Source organism: Nicotiana tabacum, chromosome 2 (genome assembly GCF_000715075.1).
Source record: "Nicotiana tabacum cultivar K326 chromosome 2, ASM71507v2, whole genome shotgun sequence".
Classification (NCBI taxonomy): Eukaryota; Viridiplantae; Streptophyta; class Magnoliopsida; order Solanales; family Solanaceae; genus Nicotiana; species Nicotiana tabacum.
Window position 1 is genome coordinate 120,031,118 of NC_134081.1, and position 21,261 is coordinate 120,052,378.

The following is a 21,261-nucleotide window of genomic DNA, read 5'->3' on the forward strand; positions in this document are numbered from 1 at the left end:
AAAAAATATAAGAAAAATTAACCTAAATAGCTGTCTATCCAACCATTTAAGCTAAATATAAATAATGGATGTATAATATTTGTATAATTCATGTGTAATTCATATATAATCAAATTTAATCAGTATATAATTTATGTATACCAGTTAGAAAAAGTAAACAGTAAATCCAGTCGGCTATTTTTGTAAAGATGCCCAAAATAAACCTCGTAGGCTCGTGCTTGAACATGACCCGAGTTCTTTAATAGATGACCCGAGATCACATGTTGCGGGTTCGTATATAAACATCGCAACGGTTTGGAAAGCACTTTCCCCCCTTCTCCGCCTGTAAATTGAATGAATGCAGAGAGGGAGGAACTTCATCAAAGCCATTCGTAGAAGCTTTTTCGCTCCCATTTCTCAGGTAACTAACACTCTTTTTCTGCCCTAATCATTGATATATAGCTTATGATGACATTGTGTAAGTGTTCATTCACGTACAGATGGATCAATCCACGCGTTACCGTTACAGCCCAACTTTGAAATGGAACCCTATGGTTGAAGAATACTTCAGTAAAGCATACGGAGCTGAACATTTCTCTCGTATTTCTACTTCACTCACGTAAGCTATTTCTACTGTCACTTTCAGTTTTACACTTTTTCTTTTGTTATATCTGTTAGAAAACCTGTGAATTAACTTGAGTTCTACGTTGAATTGATAGAAAGTAGTTTTTAGATTTGATGAAGTAGAGTTGAGCTCAATCTCTGTGTTTGTAGGTTCTGGTAAAGCAATATAGGGAAAAACGAGGTTGAGCAAAAGAAGATAGTAATAAAAATTAACCTATTGGTAATTAAATTCATTATTCAAGTAAAAAATTGTGGCTTCGGAGTATTTCCTCGTTTGTTATGATTTTTTTAATGGCCTCTTCTTGTTTCCAACATTGTCTCAACATGTTTCTTTGTTTGTGATTGATATTTGAATGCCTTAACTGTAGGCACGAAAAGTGTCACTTATGGTTGCTTTACATGTAGATGTTTCCTTCTAACATACAAATTCGAATGCTTTTCTTAGGCGCCCATCATGTTACTCTTGCATCCGGGTGAATACGCTCAAATCGACAAGTGATGCTGTTATGGAGAAGCTTTTGGAAATTTTTAAGGAAAGAGGAATGCTTGATGTCGCAGTTCAAGAATCTATTATTACACAGAAGCCAGATAATTGTTGTAAGGCAACCTTAGAATGCACTGGAAGTGCAGAATCTCTTAAGGCCATCGAAAGTATTTCAAAGTGTCAATTTCCTGGCATGGACTATGTAGTTTTTGTTAAAGGTTCAGGACCACATGCTATTCATTATGGGTACAATGAAGGCAAACCTCTTAAGGAGGTAATTGTCAGCCGAAAGTGTGCGGAGGCAGTTCTTCGTGGTGCCCAAGTGAGTGAGTTTTTCAGCACTTAAATAAACTTGGTCAGCTATAGGAATTAGTGAATTGGAGAAGTCCATTGTCTTTCTCTCGATTCAATGAGGATGGTAGATACTCCCTCTGTTTCAATTTAGGTGACACTTTACTTATTAGTCTATTCCAAAAAGAATGACACATTTCTATATTTAAAAACAACTTAACTTTAAACTTTTCATTCTACCCACTTTACCCTTAATGAGAAGCTTTTATAACCACACAAATATCATGGCCCTACTAAGCTTTTGCCCCTTAAGTTTTTAGCATCACATGTTTCAAAAATCTTCTTTTTTTCCTTAAACTTTGTGTCAAGTCAAACTATATCATCTAAATTAAAACGGAGGGAGTATATTTCAACCTGTAGATGGGAGGATGAAACCCGAAACAAGATGGCATTTCTAACTTTACCAAGTGATATGTTATGTGTTTAAGTTATTTAGATTGCTGCTTAGCTACATCCCATGCAAATACACGATGCTTTGGTTGGTATATGATAGTGTCTGAAAGTTGTATGTTCTTATCTATTATCTTGTCCTGTCTATTGTGTTAAACACTAGACTGTTTTCCCAGCAACGTACTTGCCTATGCTTTCAACAATATTATAGCCTAAATAAATCTTCCCTTTGGAAATATTTTCATGAAGTACATTGAAAGAACTCAAAAAAAAAAAACGAGGAAAAAGGAAAAAAATTCATCATTAAAGAAGGAACAGTGCTGTTTAGTGCTTTATTCTTCTCTTCTTTATTTTCTTACTTTATCCTGTTTTATTCAAGGGTGTAAATTTTGACTGCTACTTCAAGAAGTAACTCACCCTTCTTCTCCATTTATCCACTATTTTAATCTGAAGCTATGTAATAGGCTCATTTGTCAGGATATGTGACATCTTGACCTTCAATATCACTTCATGTTATGTATTAGTTTTCTGTCTATAGGGTGCATATGGACAGTAGACACATGTCCTTGCAAGGCTGCAAAATTACCAAAACAATGGCATTGGAAGATCTTTCTTCTTTAATTTGCTAGAATCTTTTCGTAAAGAGTGCACCAACCAACGATTCCACTAGTTATGTAAAAGAGATTCAGTCGATTGAAGTAAAAGGAAAAAATGACTCCTTTTTGCTCTGACTTGGGAAATGGGCCTCAACTTTTTCTCTCTTTAGCTTTTCTTTCCAGCGACATTATTATGAGGGATAAGATTTTCTTCATTTCAGATGACAAATCTTTTCAAGTTACAGATATTAGCGAAAATGATATCAGATGGCTTTCTATTACTGAACGCAGTAGACGTTTTTCCTGCAAAATCACAATTGATGAAGATAACTTGAAGTGGGTATGTGAGAATCTCAAGCAAGCTTCTAGGGGTACTGGGGATCATTACAGAAGATGGGGAAGATTACAACATCCACGTCTCTACAGAGTATATCAAAACTACAATATTCATGGCAGGTTCGTGAGAATAGAAACATGGCTGGGCAACAGGAAGTCGGCGATGATCATTCCAGAAGCTGGGTACAACAAAGGATGGGTAGATATTGCTGAGAAGATATTGCGATTTCTGGGACCTGCTAGAAACCCTAGAATCATTCAGCCACCAACACCTCAACTGAAATCGTATTTTGATGCAGCAAAAATACAGAGTTGGCCGGAAAAAATGGCACTCAACGGAAAATCTGAACAGTGCAGACTCCAACCAGCATCCCCTTAGCAGATGCCTCGTTGGTAGAACTGGTCTCAGGGTAATTCCCATGGACCATAACCTCTTTCTGTTCGAATTCCCTTCTAAGTAAGAGGCAGGCAGAATCAAGATTGGAGACTGGTTTTGGAATGGTCGACACTTGAAGCTCGAATGGTGGTCGCCAAACGCCGGAACTGAACGAGAAAACAAACATTCAGAGCACTTCTGGATAAAAGCCTTCGGCATCCCACTGCATGCTTGGTCCCTGGACACCTTCAAGCTTATTGGTGAAAAATGTGGTGGCTTCATTGGCATTGATGAAGATACAAAATCCAGGAACCATCTTTTTTGGGCCAGAATTTGCATAAGAAACTCAGATCAACAGTCGAGATCAGTGGTGGATTTAGACGTGGGTACATGGAGATATGAGATCAAAATCATACCGGAAAGCCAATCTGCTCCGATGCCGATCGGTAGCTCTATTATGGTCGCTGACAAAGTTGTTGAAGAAGGACCATCGAGCTTTGTGAAACCCTCGCCAGTCGCTTCAACTAGCTGGTCAGATGATAGGCACGTGAGCCCTACAGGCTTTAATTCAAAATTGTCTATTCCTCCTAATGGGCCGACCTAATACCAAAATACAACACCAACTTCAGTTAATAAGGGCAAAGCCAAGTTGGGCCAAGATTACACAGGCCCACTTAAGAAGACCAAAAAGAGGAAGCCCAAAATTGTTTCTAAATGGAAAGTGGTGATTCCAGACCCATGCCTCAGCAGAACTCCCCACTCTATATCGGAGCCCATCTTTGACCCAATATTGGTGGAACTTCAGAGTCTCAAACCCAAATCTCCAGTCAAAGCTGCAATAGAAGTATACTACGATGCCGATGACAAAGCAGAATTCAACCCTTATCCAGTAGCATTGGCGCTGCCTTATCACGTCCAGGAACCATCATTGGTTAGTGACTCAGAATCTGATTTCTCCTCCTTCTCTCTCAGCGAATTTGTCCCTCTTCCATGGCATGACAAGAAGGACCTCAATATGCAATTGATTGATACACCCACTATTGTTGAAACTTCCAAGTGGACAAAAATGGCGATGATAAAAGCATGCAAAGCATTTAGGGTTAATTTTATGGGGTTCGAACACGAAATTCGTGGCGTCATCCTGCGCATGGAGCAGAAAAGACAACTTCAACTTCAACAGCAGAAGAAAAATTCAGCTACTAAAAAAGGGAAAAACAAAGGGGAATGTGAACTTAAAAAACTAAACTGGGTTTGAATGACAGTGCAAGGAAAGGAAGGGGCATGCTTCACCAATCATCTCCTGAATGAGAATCAAAATCCTAAGTTGGAATGTTTGGGCGCTAAATGACAAGAAGAAGAAGAGCACACTCAAATCTCCGATTAAAAAATGGGGAGTGGATGTAGTGTGTTTACATGAGACTAAAATTGAGAATTGGAACTCAAAACTAATAAGGCAATTGTCGCGTAGTCGATCGGTTGCATGGGCTGAACTTCAAGCATCCGGTACCAGAGGGGGTATTCTTATACCAACGAGGCAGAAGAAATTGGAACTGTGTTGATACTCAGACTGGCATTTTCTCAATGTCCTGCAGATTTGAGAGTCTTCAAGAAGATTTTAAATGGGTCTTTACCAGGGGTATATGGACCTCATACCAATTCAGAAAGGGAGGATTTATGGATTAAACTAGCTGGAGTTAGAGGTTTATGGTCTGATCAGTGGGTGATTGCAGGGGATTTCAATGTATGCATATTTGAGAGTGAAAGATTGAATTGCACAAGAAGATCCAGGGCAATGAATTCATTCTCATAAATCATTGATGACTTAGACCTAATTGACCTTCTTTTGTAGGGAGCTCAATACACTTGGTCAAGAGGGGAAACTTCTCTCCAAGCTTCAAGGATTGACAGGTTCTTGATTTCCTCAGTGGAATGAAACATTCAAATCAATAAATCAAGTGGCCCTTCCAAGGGTATTATCAGATCACAAACCAATCTTGTTAGAAAATGGTGACTGGGAAGCCTCTTCATCATATTTCAAATTTGAGAATATGTGGCTTCAAGCGGAGGGGTTCATGGATAGGGTCAAAAATTGTTGGTTGTCATACAGTGTGGTGGGAACTCTAGATTTCATCCTTATTCAGAAGCTAAAGAGTCTTAAAAAAGACATTAGCAACTGGAACAAGGAAACTTTTGGAAAGATTGAGGCTAGGAGAAACAAGGCACTTGATGAACTAAGAATTCTGGACCAAACTTCAGAGAATAGAATCCAATCCCTAGAAGAAAAATTGAAAGCTTTCAACCTGAAGGTGGAGCTGCAGCAGATTGCAATAGCTAAAGAAACCTCTTGGAGACAGAAGTCAAGGTGCTTGTGGCTAAAAGAAGGGGACAAAAATACCAAGTACTTTCAAAGAATGACCAACTACAACAGAAGAAGCAACATTATTGACAGGTTGAAGATAGAGGATGAAACCATTGAGGACAAAGCATTGATCAAGAAGGAAATTCTGGAATTTTATCAGAATCTGTACAATGAAAGTGAACCTTGGAGACCTAATGCTGACTTTGAAGGCATTTCTACACTGAGCTTGGAGGAAAATGATGGGTTGGAATCCTCTTTTGTAGAATCTGAGGTTCTTGAAGCATTGAAATCATGTGCTCCTAACAAAGCTCATGGTCCAGATGGGTTCACTATGGCTTTCTTCCAAAAAGCATGGGATATCATTAAAACAGACATCATGGCTGCACTTTACCATTTCCACCATAATTGTCACATGGTTAGGTCTTGCAATGCCACCTTTATTGCTTTAATTCCAAAAAGAAAAGGTGCCATGGAGCTTAGGGACTACATGCCTATTAGTTTAATCGGCAGCGTATACAAATTGCTCTAAAAAATCCTAGCAGAAAGGCTTAAAAAGGTTGTTGATAAGCTGGTTTCTGGTTTCTGTACTTAATGCCTTCATTAAGTACAGACAGATCACTGGTGCCTCCTTAATTGCTAATGAAGTGCTGGGCTGGAGAATGAAAGGGGGGAACCTGGTGTTCTATGTAAGTTGGACATTGAAAAGGCTTTTGATCAGTTAAGTTGAACTTACCTTTTGAACATACTAAGTAACTAAGGCAAATGGGATTTGGTGGAAAATAGATAAGATGGATGAATTTTTGCATTTCAACTGTTAAATATTCTGTCTTGGTAAATAGGAGCCCTATTGGTTTTTTCTCTCCTAAAAAAGGCCTAAGGCAAGGAGACCCCATCCCCCTTTCCTCTTTATTTTGGCTATGGAAGGACTCACCAAAATGTTGGAGAGGGCTAAGCAACTACAGTGGATACAAGGTTTTCAGGTGGGAAGGAACCCTTGCAGCGCAATCATAGTATCTCACCTGCTTTTTGCAGATGATACTCTTATCTTCTGCGGCAACGAGAGATCACAAGTTTTGAACCTTAACTTAACACTAATGATATTCGAGGCACTCTCTGGACTGCACATTAACATGATAAAAAACATTATCTACCCCGTGAATAATGTTCCTAACATCTGGGAGTTGGCCGACATGAGATGTTGCAACATAGGTACTGTTAGTTTATAGATATGTATAGTGTAGTCTTGTCCCACATTGGAAGAGGAGTAATATCTCCTTGTAGTGTATAGCTATAAATAGGGGCCTCTTGTATTGTATTTATCATCCAATATCAATAACATATTTTCTCCCGTGCCTTTTCACATGGTATCAGAGCATTAGTGAGAAAAGATCGCTGTGCGTCATTCCAGCGTTAACCGGGAAGAAAGAACTTAGTCATCGTGTAATTTTTCCGGTGACCTAAGGCTTGTCTAAGTGAAAGTCACTTTCTGTCGGTGTTGTGCTAAAACCAACACCACCACGAGGTAGATCACCCTCCGACTACCAACCCCTGAAATTTTATCCGGCAGAAAACCCGCCACGCTCCTCCACGCGCCGGCAACAACTTTTCCGGCGAGGGTTCCGGCCACTTTCCGGCCATTTTTTCGCGAAGCTTCTTCAGGACAGTGTGTTCTCCTCAAAATTCCGAGCCTACCCATCTAATTCAAATCAAATTCCGGCCACTTTTATATTTTTCCGGCGTGAACAGTGACCTTCCTGGCCATTTTTTTGAAAATATTTCTTCAGGACAGCTTGCTCGCAAAGGAATTCCGAGTCTATCCATCCTGGTTACAACAAATTCCGACAACTTTGGAATTTTCCGGCGAGCTACAGTGTTTCCGGCGTGAACAGTGTTCCGGCACAGAACAATATTCTGTTTTCCTGCTGTAAACAGTGTTTTTCAAGCTATTTCTTCAGTTTTCTCACAGGAGTTACTTATTTCCACTATTTCAAGTTAACCCTACTACTACAAATTGTAGCGACATGGGAACCGATGCTTTGAATAGTCGGATGGTTTCTTTAGCAGAGTATATTGAGTTCCTTCATTATAAAGCATGTAAGCAGACATCTTCTGAGATAGCTTCTGTTGTTCAAACAGGTAATAGCGTGACTTGTTTCTCCCAATCTTCATCCTCTGAGTTTTGGGTCATTGATTCAGGTGCATCAGATCATATTTCTGGTAACAAATCTCTTTTCACTACTATTTCGTATTCTCAATCTCTTCCAAAAGTCACAATGGCCAATGGGTCTCAAACCATGGCAACTGCAGTAGGTCAAGCAAGCCCACTTCCTTCCTTACCTTTAGATTCAGTCCTTTATGTTCCCAATAGTCCTTTTAATCTCATAGCTGTTAGTCGCTTAGCCAAATCACTTAAATGCGCTGTTTTATTTCTTGATGACCATGTTTTTATACAGGAACGCAGTACGGGGCGGATCATTGGTACCGGGCGTGAATCAAACAGACTTTATTACCTTATCCTTGCTAAATCATATGGACTCACATCTTGTCTTCCTTCTACAACTTGTCCTGTTACTGATTCACCAGATTTATTACATAAACGGTTGGGACATCCCAGTTTGTCAAAACTTCAGAAAATGGTATCTGGTTTATCTCACTTGTCAGCTCTAGAGTGTGAGTCATGTCAGCTCGGTAAGCATACCCGCTCCCATTTCCCTCGACGTCTTGATAATCGAGCAGAGTCACCTTTTACTTTAGTCCATTCAGATATTTGGGGTCCTAGTCGGGTCAGTTCCACCTTAGGATTCCGCTACTTTGTCAGTTTCATTGATTGATTATTCTAGGTGCACTTGGATATTTTTGATAAAAAATCGATATGAGCTGTTTTCTATTTTCCAGACCTTCCACACTGAAATTCAAAATCAATTTGGGGTTTCTATTCGCACATTTCGTAGTGATAATCCCCGAGAGTATTTGTCTTCCCCATTTCAGCAGTTTATGAAATCTCATGGGATTATTCATCAAACATCTTGTCTGTACACATCTCAACAAAATGGGGTAGCTGAAAGAAAGAATAGACATCTTATTGAAACTGCTCGTACCCTACTCATACAATCTCATGCTCCGTTGCGTTTTTGGGGGATGCCGTTCTTACATCTTGCTATCTTATTAATCGTATGCCATCTTCAGCTATCCAGAACCAAGTTCCATTCTCTGTCATGTTTCCCCATTTACCTTTGTTCTCTCTTCCACCCCGTATCTTTGGAAGCACTTGTTTTGTCCATAACCTTACTCCAGGAACAGATAAGTTAGCTCCTCGTGCTCTTAAGTGCGTATTTCTGGGTTTCTCGAGAACACAAAAGGGGTATCGATGCTACTCTCCTGACCTCCAGCGGTACCTTATGTCCGCTGATGTTACCTTCTTTGAAACCCAATCATACTTCACAGGTTCAGGTCATCACTTAGATATTTCTGAGGTACTACCAGTTTCATCTTTTGGAGATTCAGTCACTCCAGCTCCACCACCTACAGCTCCAGTTGTAGCTCCACCACCTATAGCTCCAGTTGTAGCTCTACCACCTATAGCTCCAGTTCCACCACCTACAGCTCCGGTTGTAGCTCCACCACCTATAGCTCCAGTTCCTCCACATAATCCAGTTCAACCTTCTGCAGCTCCACCATTCTTGACTTATCATCGTCGTCCACATCCAGCATCAAGCCCAGGTGATTCACGCCCCGCATCAGATTCTGCACCTACTGCGGACTTGTCTCCTCTTAGTCAACCAATTGCACTCCGCAAAGGTGTACGATCCACACTTAATCCTAATCCCCACTATGTCGGTTTAAGTTATCATCGTTTGTCGTCACCACATTATGCTTTTATATCTTCTTTGTCCACTGTTTCTATCCCTAAGTCTACAGGTGAGGCACTATCTCATCCAGGATGGCGACATGCTATGATTGACGAGATGTCTGCTTTACATGCGAGTGACACTTGGGAGCTTGTTCCTCTTCCTGCAGGTAAGTCTACTGTTGGTTGTCGTTGGATTTATGCAGTCAAAGTCGGCCCGGATGGCCAGATTGATCGGCTTAAGGCTCGTCTTGTTGCAAAAGGATATACTCAGATTTTTGGGCTTGATTATAGTGATACTTTCTCTCCCGTGGCTAAAGTAGCATCTATTCGTCTCTTTTTGTCCATGGCTGCTGTACGTCATTGGCCTCTTTATCAGTTAGACATTAAGAATGCTTTTCTCCACGGTGATCTTGAGGAAGAAGTTTATATGGAGCAACCACCTAGTTTTGTTGCTCAGGGGGAGTTTAATGGTTGTGTGTGCAGATTGCGCAAGTCACTATATGGTTTGAAACAGTCCCCTCGAGCTTGGTTTGGTAAGTTCAGCACAATTATTCAGGAGTTCGGCATGACTCGTAGTGAGGCTGATCACTCTGTGTTTTATCGGCATTCTGCTCCTAATCTGTGTATTTATCTAGTGGTTTATGTTGATGATATTGTTGTTACTGGTAATGATCAGGATGGTATTACTAATCTGAAGGAACATCTCTTTCAGCACTTCCAGACTAAGGATCTGGGCAGATTGAAGTATTTTCTAGGTATTGAGGTCGCTCAGTCTAGCTCAGGTATTGTTATTTCACAGCGGAAGTATGCCTTAGACATTCTTGAGGAGACTGGAATGATGGGTTGCAGACCTATTGACTCTCCTATGGATCCGAATGTTAAGCTTCTGCCTGGACATGGGGAGCCTCTTAGAGACCCTACGAGATATAGGAGGTTGGTTGGCAAATTGAATTACCTCACAGTGACTAGACCTGACATTTCTTTTCCGGTGAGTGTTGTACGTCAGTTTATGGATTCTCCATGTGATAGTCACTGGGATGCAGTTGTTCGCATTCTTCGGTATATAAAGTCAGCTCCAGGCAAAGGATTACTATTTGTGGATCGAGGTCACGAGCAGATTGTTGGGTACACAGATGCTGATTGGGCAGGATCACCTTTTGATAGACGTTCTACGTCTGGATATTGTGTTCTAGTAGGAGGTAATTTGGTCTCGTGGAAGAGCAAGAAACAGAATGTAGTTGCTCGATCTAGCGCCGAAGCCGAATATCGGGCCATGGCTATGGCGACGTGTGAGTTAGTTTGGGTCAAGCAGTTGCTCAAGGAGTTAAAGTTCGGAGAAATCAGCAAGATGGAACTAGTGTGTGATAACCAAGCTGCTCTTCATATTGTGTCAAATCCGGTGTTCCATGAGAGGACTAAACACATTGAGATCGACTGTCACTTTGCCAGAGAAAAAAATACTTTCAGGAGATATTGTTACAAAGTTTGTAAAGTCGAATGATCAACTAGCAGATATTTTCACTAAGTCTCTTACTGGTTCTCGTATTAGTTACATGTGTAACAAGCTCGGTACATATGATGTGTATGCACCGGCTTGAGGGGGAGTGTTAGTTTATAGATATGTATAGTGTAGTCTTGTCCCACATTGGAAGAGGAGTAATATCTCCTTGTAGTGTATAGCTATAAATAGGGACCTCTTGTATTGTATTTATCATCCAATATCAATAACATATTTTCTCCCGTGCCTTCTCATAGGTACCTTGCCTACCACATATCTAGGACTACCATTGGGGGCCAAGTTCAAATCTAATGAAATCTTGAGTGGTATGCTGGAAAAGTTTAAGAAAAGGCTTGCAACATGGCAAATGCAATACCTCTCCATGGGCGGCAGATTAACCCTCATCAACAGTGTCCTAGATAGTCTCCCAACCTACCACATGTCATTGTTCCCGATACCAAGCTCAGTCCTAAAACAGATGGATAAACTTAGGAGAAAATTCTTATGGGAAAGATGCAACACCACACATAAGTTCCTACTCGTAAAATAGTCTAAAATAATTCGGCCAAGATATCAAGGAGGCTTGGGTGTTACAAATTTATATTTGCATAGCAAAGCAATGTTATTGAAGTGGTTGTGGAGATATGGGCAAAAGGAACCTGGACTATGGAAGAACATCATTGACGCTAAGCTAAGTTGCGCGGACTCTTCGATTTTGGTGCCGTCCCCGTCCGGATACGGATACAGGGACGTGATATGTCCCGAATACGGTCAACTGACTTCGGACACTTTGACCGGAGTCCATCGACAAATTTGGGAGAAAAATTGAGATTTTGATTTCTCAAAATCAAAAATAAAATAGATTTAGGGGAATGAAAGAATAATGTCCATCGTGGAGAATTGAAAGATTGAATTGTACAATATTAATGTAAGTTTTTCACAGAATATCTCTCAAAATTTACAATATTTTTATAGCTGTATTTTTTATTAGCCGAATTCCCGCACCTGTATCCATATCCGGATCCGCATTCCCGAATCTTAAAATTTAGATTTTTCCGAATCCGATACTCGAATCCGTCCCCGTATCGGATACCCGCACCTGAGTCCGAGTAACTTAGACGCTAAGTATGGGCAACATAATCACTGGTGTACAAAGAAAATAAACACTCCTTATGGCGTTGGCCTATGGAAGAATCTCAGCAAGCACTGGGATGAATTCTTTCAAAATATAACCTTCAAGGTTAGGAAAGGAGATCATGTTAAATTCTAGAAAGACAAGTGGCATGGAGATAATGCACTGATGGATATATATCCCAATCTATACCAGATTGCACTCAACAAGGAATCCTCTGTTGCTCAGAACAAAGAAAATGGCACATGGTGCCTCCTGTTCAGAAGGAACCTACAGGACTGGGAGATTAGTGACCTACTAACTATGTTCAACTCTTTAGAAGGCCACATCAGTGATGTTCAGCAGCCAGACAAACTAAGATGGAAACACTCTAAGGGGGGCAAATACACAGTTCAAGATGGTTACAAACACTTTTGTTCCCAGAATGGTATGATAGATAACTAGCCTTGGAAACATATCTGGAGAACTAAGGCGCTTGCCAAGGTGAATTGCTTCACCTGGATAGCTCTAAAGGGGGTATGTCTCACTCAAGACAACTTAAGCAAGAGTAACATTACACTTTTTAATAGATGTTACATGTGTCAACAAAATTCAGAAAGTGTCAATCATCTTTTCCTCCATTGCGCAGTTGCAAGTGAAATCTGGAATCTCTTCGCCTCTATTTTTGGTCTGAAATGGGTTATGCCTCAGACAATAAAGCAAGCATATGAAAGTTGATGTTTTTGGAGAGTTAACAAAACCATCAAGAGGATCTGGAGAATGTTTCCAGCAGTAATTTTTTGGTGTATCTGGACAAAAAGAAATCAGGTGTTTTGATGGCATCTCAACTCCAACCTACTCCCTCAAGACTATTTGCTTAGTTAATCTATTTAGCTGGATTTATCTTTCCCCTGTAGCTAGTGCAGACCACCTTGTAGATTTAATTAGCTCCCTGTTCTTAGCATGGATTTTTGTATTGGAGCTAGTTATCTACCTTTCTGTACCTTTTGCATCTTCTTGATGCCTATTAATGAATCACCCTTACTTCATAAAAAAAAATAGTGCACCAACTTTAGTTAAATTACAAATATTGCACCCTAACACTTTAATCTTATCTTTTACTTATCATGTTCCCAGGTTTATGTGCCTGGTGTTTTGGCATGCAGTGCTCATGTCGAAAGAGGTGATGCAGTTGCAGTTTCAGTTGCTTTGGAACAGTCTGCTCCGGATGGTGGATGGGGTGTTGCAATGACACGTGGCACTGTTCTACAAGGATCACAAACAGGTAATCTAACTTCTTTTTTTGCACCTTTTCACATTAAATCAAGCGTTTTCTCTGATGTTCTACACTGAATACCCCAATGGAATTAGTGTGTTTTCTCTATGGAAAGCTTGCTGAGAAACTTAGTATTTCTTTGACATAAACTTGACATGTGTGTTTAACTGCAAAATACATTTTGGTCTTGCTTCTGGCTTTTCCCCATTTCACTTTTGCCCAAATATGACTGGGCATCAGTAAGTTTCTGATTTTATATGGCTAACACCTGCCTCAACTAATAGTTAGAGCTGGGGTTAAGCCAGTTGGTTTCAATGCAGAAAAGGTTTCATTTATCGGGGTGATGGCATGTGATTAATATACATAATCCAGATATTTATTTCTCTATAAACGAGAAATTCCGTAATGTGATGGTCAATGTGACTCCTTTTTTGGTGAATTTCTTGCAAAACGAAAATCTAGTTATGCAGTAAGTTTGAACCACAACAGCAACAAACCCAGTGTAATTTGAACCATTGGCTTCATTTCACCCTGATGTACTACTCATCCTCCTTATCACATGGGTATGGTGGGATATCCTGCATTCTTCTGGTTAAACACCAAGATGCTTTTTCATCTAATCTGATTTTTGGATACAAGTTTGCTATGGTCTTTTTCTTTATTACTTATTAAGAAAAAGGTGTGCGGTGGTCATTCTTAAATATATACTAAATCTGCTTGATTTGCCGAAGTGTTGTTTCTCTGTCTCACACACACAATCAACTTTTGCATTATATAAATCTATTGTATCTTTATATTATTGCTAAGTTGTATGACATCCTTCCAGCCAATAGAGTGACCAATCTCAGTGTTGTTTAGATCCTTATTATTTTGAAAGAGATGGCTTCTACATTGGCCAAGGAACAGCAATGATGTCAAGAGCTGGGTTATTTCGTGTATCTGAAGGAGTTGCGGTGGATATGAAGGAAAGAGTATTTAGACTGCCCTCCTTTTATGGTATAAATTTCTCGCCTTTTCCAGTATTATGGAAATCATTTACAGGATATTATGTGTATATATTTTTATGGAAAACTTTTTGTCATCCCACTTGATGATGAGAATCTGCTTCAACTTAATAAGTGTTTTTACCATCTAGTTCTTAAAAATATTTGCAGTGGAGCATTTTTAAAGTTGCTACTTAATTCTAGTCTGACAATGATGTCTCTGCCTTAATCTTTGGGGTAACTGTATTAGTTTTGTTTGCCGTTTCTCATCCAAGTTGAGAATTACTGCGGCACGTTTACACTATTGGCTGGTATTTTAAGTCTGCCATGGTTCTGAATGAGCAAATTTAACACACTCAAGTTCACAATGGCGGACGTGATGTAAGATGTCTGTGAGATCTGAAGTGTAGTATACTAGTATGGCTTTTGTTTGTTCGTTTGGTGCATAGAATCTAAGAGTATTGAAAGTTGTTGATGCATGTGATGACTAATTAGATCTCATCCTTTTATCAAGAAGTGTGAAAAAGACAATATTTCGTGTGATTTGCTAATTTTGCTTTAGGAAGCTTTAGTTTTTCGCCTTTCCAAAATTGTAGTGTTCAGAATGTCGAGAAATTTGCTGGCGTTTTGGAAGAGGAATTAAGACCAATTTTGTGGTTAGGCCGAGGATTGATTTTACATGAATGATATTTTGCCATTAGAGACCCTTCAAAGCTCTCTCTAAATATGTCTGCCATGATTGTCAGTTGCCTATTCATTTTCCTGAAAATGGACAAGGGAGAATAGGTCCCATTGGTGGTCGAAAAGTAGTGTGCATAATAATTTCTGGTCACTTTCGCTGGAGAGTAGAAAGTTTCCATTGCTAGATGGAGAAGTTAAAGGCTTTGGTCACTGTAAGAAGATAAGGCTATTTAGAGGGATGCCATATTTGCAAATTTTCAGCACAATTGGTTAGAGTCTGACGCTATTGCAAAGTCACTATCTTCCTGCAGATAGAGCTTGGGTAGATGCTACTGTCGCTTCCATTTGGTGTAATGAAAATGTAATCCTTTAATAGTCTAGAGCTGTCAGAGGCGCAGAAGGATGGGAAAGTCCATTAACTTCAACTTTTGTTGTTATCAGTGTCCTCAGCAGTCCTTCCTCTGATCTTTAAAGCTATCTTTATTTATGACAAAGGAAATACTTTGTACACTTCTCATCTCTATGAGTGATTTTTCATTGTTGTCTATTGTTTCTTGACACCGTGATTTTGTGTGTGAAAGAAACAACGAACAGGAAACATTATACGCATGATTATACTCATGTTTTTGGATTGTCTATGAAAAGCAACTTCTTTTAGTAGTTCTGAATACAGTGTTTGATTATAATATCTTGCTTTCAGATTTGCTTGAGGGTGAGATTTTTCTTCAGAACCTGCCAAGCATAATAACTGCACACGCCTTAGGTATGTTCATAGTTTCTTAGACATTCTCTGTTTTGTGTAACGGTTCTGTATCATCATATTATATGCACGGTAGAGATTCTTACGGTAGCTCATGGATTTTGACCTTTTGTTTTTGTTCCTTCTTATATGCTGCAAGTTTTGAAACCCAAGGCTCAAAGAGTAAATCCTGAATCTCCAAGGGGTTGCATTTGCTCGAAATCTTGTTTAGATGCACTCTAAGTTTTGCTTCCGAATGTTTGTTATTTAGTTTTGTCTTTTGTGCCCAGCTAAAACTCTTCCAGCTTGTAGTGTGGTTTATATTACTGCATCCTCAATTTTCAATATCATCACGAAGTGACTCGTAGAATTCTTGAGCATTTACTTGAAGTATCACAATATACTTTCGTTAACACTTGTTGGTGAATGCACATTATGTCATGAAAATGATGATTAAGTTATTCTTTTTGCAAGATATCATATTCTATAGCCTATGATATCCTGCAAAAAGAATAACTATATAACCTACTTGGAGTGATAGTTCAGTGATGGGACGCATGAAGCAGAAGTGGAAGTGAAAATTGATACACCAGTCATCCCCAAGAGAGATAGTTTTATATACCTTGGATCTATAATACAAGGCAACGGGGAGATTATCGAGGATGTTACACATCGTATTGGAGCGGGGTGGATGAAATGGAGGCTTGCATCTGGGATTTTGTGCCACCGAGACTTAAGGGCAAGTTATACAGAGTGGTGGTTAGACCGTCTATGTTGTATGGAGTTGAGTGCTGGTCCGTCAAGAAGTCCCATGTCCAGAAGATGAAAGTAGCTGAAATGAGGATGTTGAGATGGATGTGTGGACATACCAGGAAGGACAAAATAGGAACGAAGTGATTAGGGACATAGTGGGAATGGCCCCTGTGTAGAACAAGTTGCGGGAATCGAGGCTGACATGGTTCGGGCATGTGAAGAGGTTAGATATAGCTGTCCCGGTTAGGAGGTGTGAGAGGTTGACCATGGAGGGTCTGAGGAAGGGTAGGGGTAGGCCTAAAAAGTAATAGGGTAAGGTGGTTAGGCAGCACATGTCACTACTTCAGCTTACCGAGGACATAACCCTTGATAAGAAGGTGTGGAGCACAAGTATTAGGGTTGAAGGTTGACAGATAGTCGCGAGTCTCTCCTAGGCTTACCAGTAATACTAGTTCTATTGTTGTATTTTCTTATTCCTAGTTCGTTATTAGCACATGTTGTGTCATTTGCTTCCGTTACCTTGTTGTTGCAATTGTTTGTTGCTTTAGTTTCACTATTCCTTGAGCCGAGGGTCTACCGGAAACAACCTCTCTATCTTCATAAGGTAGGGGTAAGGTCTGTGTACACATTACCCTCCCTAGGCTCTACTTGTGGGATTACACTGGGTTTGTTGTTGTTGCTGTTGTCTTAATCTATAGCCTAATATATTTTACCTTTTGGAAAATGGAACACTGGTTTTGTGCTAAGTTACCTTGCTCTATGTCATCTATTTGTAACAACTTGAGATTGTATTCCTCTTTCTTTCTATGAAAGAAGTTTCTTCTTCTCTCTCTTTCCTTTTGACATTCTAATACAACTTATCACGTATGTTCTGCAAAAGTAGCTTGGTTAAGTGTTTTTCTCAACCCAAATGACACGTTTCTTCTTCCCACAACCAATTGTCCTAGATCCTCAACCAGGAGAGAGAGTATTGGACCTGTGTGCAGCTCCAGGGGGCAAAACCACAGCAATAGCAATCCTTATGAAGGACAAAGGGGAGGTTGTTGCTGTTGACAGATCTCATAATAAGGTGCACCTTTTGAACTTGGCAGGTGATTATAAGCGTATTATTTTTCTATAATATTTGCAAATATTTTAACTTAATAGTATTTTGGATTCCTTGATTCTAACCAAAAAGATTTGATAGTATTTTGGATTCCTTGATTCTAACCAAAAAGATTTGACATGGAAGGTTGTCACCTGGGTTAAAGGTGTCCTTAAATTGCTGGAACTTGCACCATTGCAGTCAGATCAATATATTGATTTTAAGTATTTGCTCAAATGCTGTAGCATTTTATGTCGAGTAATAGAAAGAATGACATGTAAGGTGACATATCTTACTTGAAGAAAATTTATACAATGGTATATGCTTTATATAAGTGACACTTGTTCAGATGCTGCTTTTTTGACTTGGAGAAATCCAGGTATCACTGTCCTATGATTGGCAGTAGAAGAATTAGCCTTTTTGACTCTTATTGACAAACCTTCCAGCCTTGATAGGAAGGCCCACCTAGTGCTTTCTTTTGAGGTTAAAAGCGCATGCTCGTCATTTCATAATTGGTAAATAAACTACATGAGTTAATACATAAAACGATTCCTATGACTAAGAACAAACTGTGAATTTTTGCACTAGTCCAGTTCAAAAGTCAAACTTCTTTCCATTTTTTGGATTGTATAGAAGAGGGACAAATTTTGCTGGTCTAATTGTGTTATGATACAGGTGCTTGGAATTCAGAAATTGGCGGCTGAAATGGGTTTAAGTTGTATAACTACATATAAGCTTGACGCACTGAAGTCTGTTTGTGATGGAGCTGAATCTGATAATTTGCCTAACGCATGCTGTAGTGAGGATGTTCAAAACATGCAAAAATCAGATTTATTATCCACTGATATAGATGGATCTGATGAAAAGTTACTATCTCAAAAGAATTGTGAGTACTCTGAAAACTTTCAATTTGAGCATGCTATTTTTCTGGTTTGGGATGAGTTGTTAATGTGGTATTCTGTTTGTTGTATGAAAAGATGACTTTGGTCTCTTCTTTTAGCCTGTTCAAGAGGTTTTGGCATCTCTCCTACTGGTTTATTTTTTTGGGGTCTTGTGAAACAGTAACCCCCCACTATAGTGATTCCACTACATTGATGTGCGTTGACCTTGCCATTGCCTGCCTAGCGACGTGTAATTAAATTAAGTAGGCTGATGTCTGTATACAGTTTATTTAAGGAAATTATGATGGGTATGAATTGTTTACATGTGCCATTTACATGTGTGTGTAAATTCATCAGACTGGTTTGCTAGTCCTTTGAAGAGTGCTAGCTCATAATTCTCTTAATTCAAGAACATTTTCACAAGCTCATGATCTGTAAATTCAGTATAAAAATGTTTACTGAAAGTTCCAATTAACTAGAGTAACTAAAAGAATCTTTCAGTCAATGACTTGCAGCTGAAGGATGGTCAGTACACTAGCAAAGCTGAACTGCGGAAACGTATCAGGAAACTCAAAAATGGGCCAGGAAGAAATCACACTGCAGGTGGGAGGGTTGAAAAGTCTAAAGGTTTTTCTCCCAATAGCTTTGATCGTGTGCTCCTTGATGCTCCTTGCTCTGCATTAGGTTTAAGACCTCGTCTCTTTGCTGGAGAGGTAAGACAGCTGCTGAATTGTCTCATTTCCATAGTATTCTTGCTCGTTTTCCTATGATTAAAGTTTCTCTACCATTTTATTCTGTTGGAATTTGGATGAAATAGAATTTTCTGCTTATGTAGGAATGGTTATGAGATGCACGCGGATAATCAGATAAATGTGGACGGGTTGTTATTTTTTCTGTCTGTCTTGTTTTGGACTATTGTATGATGTATAGATAGCAAATGGCTTATGCTGTCCTCCTTTAACATAAAAGCTTAATAATTGAGAATGAGTGTTACTGTAGGATAAGATTATGAAAAGAAGTGGGATAGTAAAAAACTAAAAGATCTTGTGGAGATGAGGAAAGGAATAAAACTTGTTAATTATATTTTGTGTAGGCTCTCTTTTATTTTATATTAACATGATTTGGTTAAAGTACCCAAAGCAAATGATGCTTTCCATGAATTTTATTAAGGGGTGGATCACTATCTTTTAATTTCCCTCTTCCCTTTAGTAAAAGATGACTGACTCTTAAAGTAATAGCTGGTCAAACCGTTTATCTTCTTGGGATGGTGACATCATGTCAAGCAATTCAGTTATGAAAGTGGATCACTATCTTTTAATTTCCCTCTTCCCTTTAGTAAAAGATGACTGACTCTTAAAGTAATAGCTGGTCAAACCGTTTATCTTCTTGGGATGGTGACATCATGTCAAGCAATTCAGTTATGAAAGTGGATCACTATCTTTTAATTTCCCTCTTCCCTTTAGTAAAAGATGACTGACTCTTAAAGTAATAGCTGGTCAAACCGTTTATCTTCTTGGGATGGTGACATCATGTCAAGCAATTCAGTTATGAAAGTGAATCAGTGGTACCTTCTTGAGGTAAAAATTAATTAATCCAATGACATGCAGATATTCTTAGACATCCTATTTTCCATTTAATGATGAGATTGAAAATGTCTTTCTTGTCTGGAAGTATCCGATGGATTGAGATGGAGACGAGGCTCTGATCAACTACACGAATTTTAATCAGAGAAAGTTTATTCCTATTTCCTGCATATTTCAACACTACTCCTCAAAAGTTATCCCCTTTTCATAGTAAGTTTGAGAAGACATTTCTGTTGTTATATGGAGGACAACTGATTCATAAAATGTTTCTCTTGTTATATCCAGGAGACAATTGATTCGTTGAGGAGTCATGCCAAATATCAGAGACGAATGTTTGACCAGGCTGTACAGCTTGTTCGCCCAGGTGGAGTTATTGTCTATTCCACGTAAGTACAACCATGTATCTCCTTATCAAAAAGTACAAACATGGATTTAAACTTTTTTAATGAGACTTGAGACTAATTCCATTATTGAGATTATTACAGCGAATTTCATCACTGCTTTTGTTGAGTTAGAATTATCATTCCGTCCGTCCTTTTTCTACTTAACTGACCTTGATACCAACTCTACATCTCTTTATGTTAATCTGAATTTCTCACTTTTTGGATCATGACAAATCTCGAGCTCCCTGTCTGCAGTCTTTTCAACTTGTTCCTTTGTTCTCGTGACTGACTTAGTACTAGATCCTAATTCTTTTTCATGCTAGAGGCTGTGGTTTCAGAAAGTATTAGATGTGGCCTGACATTGATTTTGAAACAGTCCGCTAAAACATATATGCGTAACAAGGTTCTTAGTTTTCCTTTATCTTTAGGCATGGCTGTTTATACAAATCCATGAAGGGGTTTGTCACAAATAGCCGTTCCAGAATGTGGACTCATGTCCTAATGTGTAAATACACGAGTACAGACCAAATTTCAATGAGACATTAAGGTGGACTTATGTCTTAGTGTTGAATACATGAACACAGACCAGATTTCAGTGAGATATTGAAGTTTGGAAGACTTCATTTGACAAATTAATAATTAGGACAGCACAAGTTATATGATAAGAAATCAATTTCACAGATATCCAAATATTATGCACGAGTCTAACACAAATGTTCACAATGTGTTTTTGAATTATGAAGGTGATAGAGAGAACCTCTAGCTGTGTGAAAGTCATCCCATGGATTATTTAGCAGCTGCTAAATTCTCTGTGAATGCAATATGCAAATTGTGATGCGCTTTTTTTTTTTTTTTTTTTTTTGCGTCCAAAGAAAATTTAGTGGGTTCGTGTGCACTTGCACTACCTCCATCCCCGCAAGAGATGAATTTGTTTTACTTAGTTA

General features: G+C 39.1%; 1 protein-coding gene across 3 annotated transcripts in view; it reads left to right on the forward strand.

The window, feature by feature from the left end:
• The first annotated feature begins 275 nt into the window (after nt 1-275).
• LOC107774712 (rRNA (cytosine-C(5))-methyltransferase NOP2C) overlaps nt 276-21,261 on the forward strand; it is a 43,281-nt gene continuing 22,295 nt past the window's right edge. For all 3 annotated transcript variants that reach the window (XR_012702913.1, XR_012702914.1, XM_016594343.2), the window contains exons 1-10: nt 276-400; nt 480-598; nt 1,049-1,409; nt 13,092-13,239; nt 14,089-14,226; nt 15,595-15,657; nt 17,334-17,455; nt 18,146-18,356; nt 18,853-19,064; nt 20,220-20,320. Coding sequence is in view for 1 of the 3 variants with exons in the window: in XM_016594343.2 (XP_016449829.1) it covers nt 338-400; nt 480-598; nt 1,049-1,409; nt 13,092-13,239; nt 14,089-14,226; nt 15,595-15,657; nt 17,334-17,455; nt 18,146-18,356; nt 18,853-19,064; nt 20,220-20,320 (1,538 nt within the window). In the remaining 2 variants the exon portion in view is untranslated. The remainder of the gene's footprint in view (nt 401-479; nt 599-1,048; nt 1,410-13,091; nt 13,240-14,088; nt 14,227-15,594; nt 15,658-17,333; nt 17,456-18,145; nt 18,357-18,852; nt 19,065-20,219; nt 20,321-21,261) is intronic.